Source organism: Varroa jacobsoni, unplaced genomic scaffold, assembly GCF_002532875.2.
Source record: "Varroa jacobsoni isolate VJ856 unplaced genomic scaffold, vjacob_1.0 scaffold_1132, whole genome shotgun sequence".
NCBI classification, from domain to species: domain Eukaryota; kingdom Metazoa; phylum Arthropoda; class Arachnida; order Mesostigmata; family Varroidae; genus Varroa; species Varroa jacobsoni.
Window position 1 is genome coordinate 12,748 of NW_019214034.1, and position 11,448 is coordinate 24,195.

The 11,448-nt window shown below is 40.8% G+C and overlaps 2 protein-coding genes across 3 annotated transcripts; both read right to left on the reverse strand.

Annotated features, from left to right (window-relative positions):
• Positions 1-462: 462 nt before the first annotated feature.
• On the reverse strand, positions 463-2,701 carry LOC111266968 (cuticle protein 10.9). Its single transcript, XM_086971153.1, has 3 exons — positions 2,555-2,701; positions 1,748-1,897; positions 463-1,304 (listed from the first exon to the last, which is right to left on the reverse strand). The coding sequence occupies exons 1-3, from the start codon at positions 2,555-2,557 to the stop codon at positions 1,038-1,040; spliced, it is 420 nt and encodes a 139-aa protein (XP_086827279.1). The 5' UTR covers positions 2,558-2,701; the 3' UTR covers positions 463-1,037.
• Positions 2,702-7,387: 4,686 nt separating this feature from the next.
• Positions 7,388-9,987, reverse strand: LOC147752608 (uncharacterized). Of its 2 annotated transcripts, none has more exons than XM_086971155.1 (2): positions 9,710-9,987; positions 7,388-8,956 (listed from the first exon to the last, which is right to left on the reverse strand). In XM_086971155.1, exons 1-2 carry the CDS (start codon positions 9,728-9,730, stop codon positions 8,342-8,344), a joined length of 636 nt encoding a protein of 211 aa, XP_086827281.1. In that variant the 5' UTR covers positions 9,731-9,987; the 3' UTR covers positions 7,388-8,341. The 2 variants fall into 2 exon arrangements, with proteins under 2 accessions (XP_086827281.1, XP_086827280.1); XM_086971154.1 differs by having other exon boundaries at positions 7,388-8,959; positions 9,710-9,984.
• Between the last annotated feature and the right edge of the window lie 1,461 nt (positions 9,988-11,448).

The following is an 11,448-nucleotide window of genomic DNA, read 5'->3' on the forward strand; positions in this document are numbered from 1 at the left end:
AGCATGCACGTTTTAGAAACCTAGGCAGTACATGCCTTTATCGTGTTAATATTCAAGCCGCTATATTTCAAATCTTAATAAAAACATTCGAACGATTTCAACATATCTACGACTGCCAAATCTCAGGTCTTTCAAGGCCTTCAAGTGCCGTCAACGCCGGTCCAACGTTACCCATTTTACCTGAGATATGTAACCATCTAGCTAGAAAAACATCTATATTTTTTGACAACTCAATATTTTAGCTGTTAGCGTCATCTTACATCACAGACACGTTTGACCAATGTTAGTGTCACTTCGTTTTCAATTCATAGTATATTTCAAATCGACTCCCATTGTGTCAAAATAGTTAATCTCAGGGTATCGATAGCTTTTGCGAAGATAAGCTATTTTTTAAGTCTACTTTTGCCAAGGCTTTATTGGAAGGTCCGACATTAATTACGTACGACAACGACAAAGTACACATTTTTTGAAAATTCTTGTTGAATATTTTTTTATTTTTATATTAAGCTCTTTGTATGTACATGCGGCAAAAAAGCGGAGCGTATGGACGCGTTTATGATGATATTTGGAAGCGTGTAGAGTAAAAAGCTACCTATAGAATATAAGCAGGTTGTTGAAAGAAGCTATCAAAAGAACAAAGTTGAAGTGTTTACGAACCGGTGCAAATGAAAGAAAGCATGGAAGCGAACATACCATAGGACGCGATCATTAAGCACACATAGAATTTTTAATTGTGTACTAATAGGGAGCTTATTATTGATGAGGACTAGATTCGGTTAGGTACAGATAGGACTGCCGTAATGTTGTGTTAAAGGGCAGCTCTGTGACTAGGTGACATGGAAACCACTGTGTGCACCTACTCCATATTTAGGTAAAATAGTTTTTTAGCTTGCAGGTTGAGTAAAGGAGGTTAGCCCATTGTATGGGTCGCTTCTTGAGAACAAAACTCAACCTCGTATGAGCCTGGGTCGCTTCAGTGAAAGGTGGCTTTGTGTTCCCATAATTGTTAACCGCCGAATAAATCCGCGTCCATATGCTTAGTAATGATTTGCAACGTATGCGTACGGCACGTATACGGGATCAGCATACGAAGCGGCAGCCTTGGCAGCTGACGCGCTGGGTCCTTGTAGAGCGGCTTCCGCGCCAGTTGGTGCAGTTGATTGGATGGTAACGTCAGCAGGATTCTTCGACTCGGTTCCTAATTCGTTCGTGATGATTTCCGCACGATAACCATTCTCATCAGCTGTGTACTTCACGGTTCGCGAACGGCCGTCAGCCAAAGTGATAGTGTACTCACCAGTTACCTGCATTTGAAAAAAGTGAGTTTTCTAAATGAAATTCTCGTCATTTTCTTATATTTTAATTATTTATATTAAACTTATAATTACACTACGGATAATTTCGTTGTGGAACAGCAAAGGCAGAAAACGAGAGCCTCTTTCTTTTTGGCTTTACCAGACTCCAGAACGAAACACAGATGTAAATAATATCGTTTAACCGGTGACGTCAGTATTTAAAATAAATAATCATGGATAAACTTCGTGGCATCAGTTAGATTAATAGAAGTGCCCGGTGATTGCTACACAAGAAGTAAGTGTAGCCTCCACCATAATCTAAAGCTGAAAAACAAAAAGTTACACACGATCATTCGAATGCACGATCCTTGGTCATAAACTCTTTCTGGAAAAGTCGGTGCCACACTCTTATTGCCACACATTGGTATCACTCTAGAACTCTTTGCCCATACCTTTCCGGCGCCATCACCTTGTTGTGAATGCGAATGCGATCCTTCAGGGTCTTGAGCTGTATAGGAAAATTCGAATGGCTGAGGTGGATATGATTCTTCTTGGCTTACGACGATTGCCACCAAACACGAAAGCGTGACGAGTACACCCCGCTACAAAACGAAGTTCGAAGTAATCGGATTGTTATTAGTGAGGTTTTAGAGCTAAGATTAATGATAACTTCAATCTTCAAGTTGAAGTTGGCATAGAAAATAATGCATGTTACAATGTTTTACAACTTCTAACTTGACAAGATTTGAGTCGGCAAAAAACGTCCAGATTCGTCTAGAGAATTGTAGAGTTTCGAGAGCATACTATAAGTATATAACCGTATAGGTCTAGAGCACTATAAAAGTGTTCATGGAATAGCTTGGCACACTTGAATGTTGTATTTCTATTTTTTGAAATATCTGTAGGCAAAGACATCATCAATATATTCTAGCCCACCGAGACTAAGAACTCTTTATTATTGTTGGCCAGCGTTCCATAACTATCAGCCAACCAGTATTTGTCGAGAACATAACGACCAATCGTATAGGTCAAGTCAGTAGAAAATAGACAGGAAGACGACACACTTTAATAATGTTAGTCCTTTGAGCTCTGCATAACCGTTCACTTACGTCGACGCTATCGTTTCAAAATTCTATCTCTACACATTATCACTTGATGCACGACGCTAGCTAAACCAGCCCGCACTTTCAAAAGCTAGCATAAGAAAAAGATCGAAGCACAAACTATAGAGATCACGGCGCAAGTCTATATTTTCGTACCATGTTTACAGATGGATTACAGGGGCCGTAGTGATATCAGCAACAAGAACTGCTACGGTCTATTTCTTCCACTCGTTCTTGTTTATATTCTTCTTCTTATCTGTCAATGGTTGCACTGTTTCTTGTTGGCTTTCGCGGCTCAGTGCTTCCTCTTTATACCGCATCCCTGGCCGTCCTCTTTCCCCCAACTGATCACCCGCATAACCCTTTCTCAAGGAGGCCATCCCGAATATCAAGGACGACCAAGAAGCGGATGAGTTCGCTCGCATCGAATAAGGTGCTTCATCAATCCATCGACAAGTGATCGAGAGTAATGGGTGCACTGGATAATACCGATCGATTTGGTGCTTGTAACCATGGTCCAGATGCGACATGTGTTCTTTGCCGATTTGAACCATAAACATCAACAAGAAGACAACTACAATCGCGAGTTCGAAAACTTCTCGGACCTGAATGTGGCTGACTTGTATCTTGCATGCTTTATACGATATCTGGAAAAACGGACATCTGCTGTCGTGCAGACAGCCTGCTTATGGACGTACATACATAAAATCTGGCTAGAAAATTTCTACCCAGCAGTTGTCATGGCTGCATTCGGATGAGTATGTCAAATTCAAAAACGGGGGTGTAAATTGGAAGAGAGTATCCTTTCCATACACGAAAACGTATAGGTTATTTCATTATTTCTTGCAGACGTTCTATTATCGTTATAGTAAATCTGCATGTTTGTACTCACAAGAACCTACATAGTTCGTCTAAAGAGCCAGCGGAGCTTTATCAAGATGTGATCAGGCGTTGTCGGCGTACATTGTTATCAATTGATTGCCTGTCGCAAATACCTACCCGCTGAACCCATAAATGTGGAGTCCCAGGTTACGTCGCTTCACGATTGACGCTCACTCCTTTTTCGTAAATGTAAATACAACGCCGAATGCAGCCGTTTTCAATACAGTGAAGTATCTCGTAATTTAAACGCAGCGATCTTTTCCATTTTGAAAGATCACTACGTTATTTCAGTTTTTGGTATGAGCTTATTGCCCCGTTTAAAATACAGCTTTATCTATCTAAGCAACCATAGCACTATAATACAAGCTTCATAAAATAACTAATATAGGAAAAAGGGACGTAAGAATCATTGAGGGATTAGACTTTTTTAACTTTTTTTTAGGACTTCAAAAAACTGGGGAAACCCTACGCAAGGTCTGTTCGAATAGCCTTTTTGGTTTTTAGCAATACAACCCCTGATCTCTTTTATGACGATTTTGTGACTACCGTAACAATTACCCTTTGCTTATTGTGATTTTAGCGGGGACGGCATTTTTAACTTCAAAGCCGTAACAAATGAACCAGACATGCTTCTGTCTCATCCGAAAAAAAAGGAAAATGTGTAATGCGCATATACGAACGTTCAACATCGATACGCTTTATTATTTTGTCCTTCGTTGATTTCGTCCAAATTAAATAGTTTTAAAATAATTGGAAACTTGTTTAGTGTTCTAGTCTGATGGAAAAAGCTCTGACTATATTACGACACTAGGAAGGCACAGGTGGCACTAACATTTCAGCTCAAAGATCACTTCACTGACACATGTTACCGCAAAAAGTAGATAAAACTATCATCTTCGTGTCCTGACTTATCTAAATCCGTGAAATGAACAACAGGAACATCGAATGCTGGGAAAGGCAAATAAAGACGAACTCTGTTCTATGTAGCTGGGACAAGCCAGAATTCAAACTGCTCTGAAGGCGACGGGTACTCTATACTTCACTGGAATACGTCAAGACCAGACACTAGATAAGGTTTTTTAGCTTTACCTCGAGCAGGATAAAACTAATCTGTAGCTTCATCTGAGTACTTGAAGATTAATAAATTCACAGTTTTTAAAGCTAAATACATGCGATCTATGTTCAGATACTATTCTACTATGCCTGCATAAAACTGCGCTCGGCATATCCTTACGTAGAAAATGCATAGCCATTATCAATCAAAACGAGCCCGCGGAGATGGAGTTATTAAAATGAGCTGTATAGCTTCTAATGATTTACATATTTTTTAATTTCTAGTGAAAATGAATGTTTGCATATCACAAAAGGTCCCCTTTTTACTTGCGTCACTCCTATACAAGCAACTATGCATATACATGTGGCTATGTGGGTCATGAATCATTTGAGATTTGTAAAGGCTGGCTTGGAAGGCAGATCAGTCATGCAGCAACAGAAGCTATATTTCGATTTGGTACAAAACTGTCCGTTTCTGCCTATCGCTTAGAAAGGCCCGATTGCCACGACCGCCGTACTGAACTGTTCAGCGAGTGAGCAATGAATGGAATAATCGCAATACGGGTATAAATTGCGATGACCGCTGCGACGCGCCAGCAATAACGAGAAAAGATGTCAGCTGACACTTCAAGGGTCCATTCGTTAATACTACAAACACTCGTAGTAACACACGCACACGCGCTGAGTGGGAACGGACTTACGAAACAACAATTGCCGTATCTATCACTTGATTTGCTATTGATGCATCCGTCTGAACGTTTGACGGCGTTCCTGAAAGCTGTCTCTGTGGCTTGTGGGTATGGTGGGTGGGATATTTTGCCGAAACACGTTGGCCCAACGATTCAACCAGGGTCGTCGTGGTATGGCTCTGGGCCGAACGGAGTGTCGGAACCAGTGTCTGAGCTCAGCTGTTGTTGAGCATTGAAAGATGCCGTCTATTGTAGCGGCCTGACTGTGTTTGAGTGAAGTGCGTGACCGCTAATATGAAAGACAAGGGCATTTAGCGAATCGAGGCATGTTTACGATGACACGATATGATGTGATCACTTACTTAACACAGTGTGCTTAATATGCACTATATTCTGTTGCTGTTTACCTTATACTAGCACGATGATGGTAAAAGATTGCAAAGATCTGCAATAGTGACCATTATGGTTTTGTGCTCTTTATTCTAACGTCTGAGTGTTTTTTTTTTCCCGAAAACTATCTGCACTAAGGTACGCTGAGTACTGTATAAAAGATCGAAGTCTGAAATAAGGGAAATCGAAGTAGGCAGGTACAACAACGGGCAGTCTGGCAACACGCACAAACCTCAAACAGGAAGGAGAACATATAAGGGCTTCAGGCGTATACGGCCTTTGACTGACAGTTTGTCTCTTGCTTCGAAGCACTTGATGCGTTTTCCGAGTCGAAGAAAAACTGATTTAAGCTTTTTGATTTTATTTGGGGTTACTTGAACAGACGAAGCGCATCTGTGTTATATATATAGGCAACCCTATCGAACATTAATTGCGATCAGACTGAAGCATCGATATATTAATTTGCCTATGCATTTTGAACAAAAACAGTCAGTATAAAAAGGAGAGATTAAACTAATGAACCTCTTATTTATGGCTTCAGGCAAATAATAGAGATAGAATAGATAGATAATGAGACAGCTATAGCACATCTTCCAGCGGTAACGATGGTAAATGTTCCGTGACTCACTGTGATATGTGTTCTTAAGGAATATGATCGACCTCCGTGGTACCCCCGACTGGCCAAGGACGCGAGCCTGTAAAGACTTGCTCAAATTGTTGTTTTGTTGCGCCCCGCGTTTGCGTATTGCCGTTCTATCGTCGTCGAACTTTTCGTGCTGACGCGGTCCTCAACCGGCAAACAGAATCGCAGTAGCAGCGCGCCGCAAGTACTTCCCATGTACAATACGACCGGGCAATCAGAAAGAATACAAGTATCTTGCAAAAATGATCCGGTGCAAACAAAAATTGTCAAGGCAGCATCCAAGTGAAGGTCCCGTGAAGAAGATGCATCCATCTCGTTAAAGGATTATGGCCAACGTAATAAATGAATTGCGCATGTTTAACAGGCAGCGTCTGTAACCTTCTAATCCGGTCGGTTATTAACGGAGGGGGTACATCGACATACGTTGATATACACGTACGCACACACGTATTGGCACAGGGAATCGTAGTTTATATGTTCCGATCCACACACAGACAAAAGCATACCTGGATATCCACAGATACTACCGACGAAGCAGAAATACGCCCTTCAGTCCGGTACTAGTTATGTATACCATTTACACGATAGGCAGCGGTGAATATAACGATAATATTTGCTGAATAAGAAAAACAAACAGATAGCTTTCTGCATGAAAGCAAAATATCATAAGCGTTACAGCTTTATGCTGGGCAAGAAATCGCCGGTTCTTAGTACTACATACGCGCATGTTTTCGTGCCTAGCCTACACACGAGTATGAATACAGATAATTCAATAGCAGTTATCCCAAAACGGTCCTGACAGCAGAGCATTACCTACCAGCCTTGTTCCTGATGCAAATGGCATTCAATCAGCTTTACTTCTTTCGGATGACAATGCAAGCTAAACAGTCAGGACTGGAAGAAACTCACTCAGTTCTGCGTTTAGCAAGCAGAACTTGCAGCTGTCAAGCGTTTGACAAATGGAGACCTAACGAGATCTGTCATAATTAGATTCTTGGCAAATATCGTATTCATATGACACGATAGGACAGTTTGGCCGACTTGACACCCGTTCACAGAACATACGTCCAATCCAATCCAAACGCAAGGATGCATTTTATTCTATTTAGTGAAATGAAGATATTTTCCTAAGTATTTATACATCAACATGGGTATAGGTTCGTTACATGTAGCCATAGGCGTGGGTGCGACCGGGCAGTTGTGTCATCGAATATATTTAGTAAATAACGACTCGAAGGTTGGATTATAACGCTTCTAGCTAAACCTTTGAGCCGGTAGCAAAGTAGGAAAATTGCTTAGAACGTATGTTGACAGAAACAATCGCACAATAGATATGACTGTCGTTGGTTTATTTAACGAATTATTAGTGTACATAATCGGACGTCCATCTTTCGATCGTACATAATTACATCTGAAAGCTTATATAGAATAGTTGTAACGGTGAGCGATTCGATCGCCACCCGTACCAGCTATAATCCGGCACACAATTGTCACTACTATAAATAACCAACTTAAATTATTATATTAGATTAATGTTACACGTATTAGTGCTACATCTAGTGCACTGTGTATGCGAATAGTTCGGACAACTTTCATCTCTATGTAGAAATTTTAACTGTTCAAAAGTTATACAAACTAACTAGAAAAGTAGGTCCGATAACACAATCAAGTTTTTTTTTTTGGTTTTTTTTTTCGGCTGACGCGGATGAGGGCACACTGCAAACAATATCTTCTCGAGATGAGAGAGAAAATAACATACGAATGTCGAGTGGACAGAAAATAGTTTGAACGAGCGGTTTACAAAGACGCATACATATCCATCAATAGTCGAAGGACACGATAGGCAGGTGTACACAAACAAAGCTGACAAACGGTGAATGATTGACGCATTTTATATGATGGCGTTCAAGTGTTTGTCGCACATACTGTGCTACACAATGCGCCGTACAAACTCTGGCCGGAGAAGTTCTCGAATATGAGTTTCGTCTGAATAACTTATTTTACTATCTTAAATACGAAATATCTTGTAGAATAATTACCTCATACGGTGCTGCATTACGGGTCCCAGAATTCGAATATGATGGATTTTGTTTATCCTATTCGCATTTGCTATGACGATACTGATTGTTTCGGTGCATTAGGTACAGGACTCTACATACCAAATTCACCTGCATGCTTAATTCTAGCCTAAACAAGCATGAGCAAAGATCACAAAGCTAACGAGGCTTTCTCGGGTATGTACCGAAAACCTTGATTCAACAGGAAAATACTATTTTACGGCCACAGCTACTGAGCGTATCTGCTTCCGTAGTACCGATACTTTTGTCTTTGCTGACGCTCGCTGTTGTAGGCAGTTGGCGATTGTACGAAGACATGATCCAGCTGAGATGCCGAAGCGTCATCAGGGTCAGTTTTAGCAGCGGGGGTCTCGGTGGCCTCGACCTCGGCAGGCGCAGGGGCAGGAGCAGGAGCAGCAACTGCAGCCGGTGAGCCCTCTAACGCAGCATCTGGCCCTGTGGGGGCTGATGATTTGATGATTACATCAGCAGGATTTTTTGACTCTGTGCCTAATTCATTGGTTACGATTTCGGCTCGGTAGCCATTCTCGTCAGCTGTGTACTTGACGGTCCGCATTCGGCCATCAGCCAGCTGAATACTGTATTCGCCTGTGACAGTGTTTCCGTCAGATGTGGCCGAATGTGAGTGGGATCCTTCAGGATCGTTGGCGCTGTATTGGAACGAGTATGGCATAGGAGTTTCGTTGTCTTCCCGATGCTGCTCTTCATGGTGGTCTTGAGCCGCTGTATCCAAATCACTATGCTCAGGATACTCACTGTAGCCATAAGCCGGTTGGGCCCACGAACGGTGAGCAAGCGCAAGAAGAGCAAGGTAAACAGTGAACTGCTGTTAGAAAGAAACACACGCACACACAAACAAACAAAATGTATTAGAGGTGATTAGAATTTCTGTGTATGTTATGTGCCATTGTTCGATGCCTGATGGACGAATACCATATCTGATTTCCGTGGGTTTCAGTCATTTTCAGCCTACTCCTGTGAATGAAATATCATAACTGTGATAATCATCAACATATAATACAATGCCTACGATATTATACTGTATAGATGGATAATAATAATATTAATCATATTACTTAAAAATTATTTTTTCTTTTACAAAAATTGGGAACTGATTGAATTTGTCGACGTACAAATTTGATGGATAAATAATAATAATAATAATGAAATCTTTCATAATAATTCTTAAAATATTATATATAAAAAAAACATACATATTATATAATTTTTAATATTTTTTATGAATAGGATAAGGCACAGTATTATAAACAACTGTGCCGTGTGTATACTGTAGAACTAAATGTCAAGACTACTAAAGTTCCTGACCGTCAGAATCGAAGCAAACAATAATCAGCTGTAAGCGTCTTAGATATGGTCTCGGACGATTTAAGAGATTTCGGAGAATTAAGTATCATACATGTTACCTCCTTGACTAATAATCACCGTGGTAACAAACATACGCCTTAGGTCATCATTTAATAGGCAGTACTCGATTCGGTAGCAAAAAACAAACATATGTGAGATAGCAAAATCAGTTTCTGCATAGACATATTTAACCTCTACGAACACAACATACCATAATGGCGAACTTCAGCATGGCTATCAATCCTCTTCTCTTTCAGGCTTTTGACTTAGCTAAACACCCTGTCGTATTCGCAGTCTGGAAGTCACACGATGGCTATATCCAACGCACTTTATGCAATCGGAGCTGGCTTAAGTTACTTAGTCAGTGAACTTACATATAATTTTCTACAAACACCGAGGTAACTGCTCTCTCGGAGGTGTCTATGGAAAGAGCACTAGAACGTTATCCTTATCGGTTGTTCATCGGAATGAGTGATCGTTCAACACCTTCATCACTTATATACCAGCTCATCTCAAGTAAGTGCTAACTGCCCAAGCAAAACTGCAATCGACAATGGTGGTGTCACGGCGGACACGGTTCACATCCAATAAACATCCACTGAAACATAACACTCGCTTATGGCTTTCGGGCAAAACACAACTATGCCTTATCTTACGCCCCCCATCCCCCTCCCCCGTCCCCCTCCCCATACTGCTACTGATACTACAGCGCTATTACCGTTCTACGGTGGAGTCATGGGCGTGCAGAGCTACCAGTCAGGGGCAACATCGCGCACGAGCAGAGCCTTAAGAAGAGGTCACGTAAAAGTTTGCAAAAACGCTGAACTACTGAACCACACAAACCGGCACACGCATCGGCAATCGTTGTGGCATCGCTGTTGGCAGCAGCAACAACAACAACAAACAAAGATGATTCTTCAAAAAAAAAAAAAAAAAGAAAGAAAAAGAAGAAGAAGAAGAAAAAATATAGAAAACGAGCTACTGCGATAGAGCAGTTTCTGATTGGTGGATAGAGGCGCGACGTAGGTATGATCGATAGGGTAGGCAAATCTTCTGCGACTTAATCGTCATTTTACAACGACAACAGAAGCAATGTTCTTAGTTGGGCTCATCCGCAGCTGAACGCAGTCCTCACCGTTTAGTCTCTATGGTAAAGCCAGGCTCTATCGTGAGCCATCAGCTTCAGAGTAACCTTGTCTTGTACAAGATGACAATGTTTTGACTTTACTTTTGTCCCTGATGTGACATATACATCTACAAAACACTCAAGCATCCCCAGACGAGCACCCAAGCGTCATAAAATCAACTAACCTCTTCAATTCGTTTTTATTTTCAGAGACAGCTTTTTCGACCCAGTCGGAAGGTCTTACCAATGAGGAGATTACAAAGTGCTTTTTGGTCGTTTGGTTTTTACTGAAAAATTAACTTCAATATAAACCGATCACTGAAAAACTGCTTCGTTCTGGATTGAACTATGCTACGTTATTTAGGTAATAAAATGCTAGACGTGTCATACGTAAACGCTAGAACATCCATAACTCTTCTAATGATGTAATCTTACATTAGATCGATGTGAAATTCTTATCTATACTAACTCAAACGCAATTTGCTAAATTATGAACCCTTTATTTTCATACTCCATGACTCATCCTGGCCAGTATTTCGATTTTCTCTAGCTAAACGACATATAGATAGAAGAACGGCCTCTCGTTAATTCAAGCCTGATAATTAGTTTTCGCATTTTAATTTTCTGCTACAAAGCTGCACCTTTTTTTGTCACAAGTATTTCATAAAATCGGTTCTATTATATATGGTGGAGAAACGGTTGTTTAGAGTAGACGACACTCTTTAGCCGTACAATTAGACTATGTGTGGCTAGCATCTATCGTGTCGATTAGAAGGCCGATTGTGTACACCCAGGACAAGATCATTTTGTTGTTAGTTCAAAGT

Excerpts from the sequence above, each read along its gene's own strand:
- LOC111266968 (XM_086971153.1), bottom strand. Across the intron at positions 1,305-1,747 it reads AAGGTGATGGCGCCGGAAAG|GTAACTGGTGAGTACACTAT; the intron begins GTATGGGCAAAG and ends TTTCAAATGCAG.
- LOC147752608 (XM_086971154.1), bottom strand. The coding sequence starts at position 9,730 with ATGCTGAAGTTCGCCATTATG. Across the intron at positions 8,960-9,709 it reads TGCTGAAGTTCGCCATTATG|CAGTTCACTGTTTACCTTGC; the intron begins GTATGTTGTGTT and ends TCTTTCTAACAG.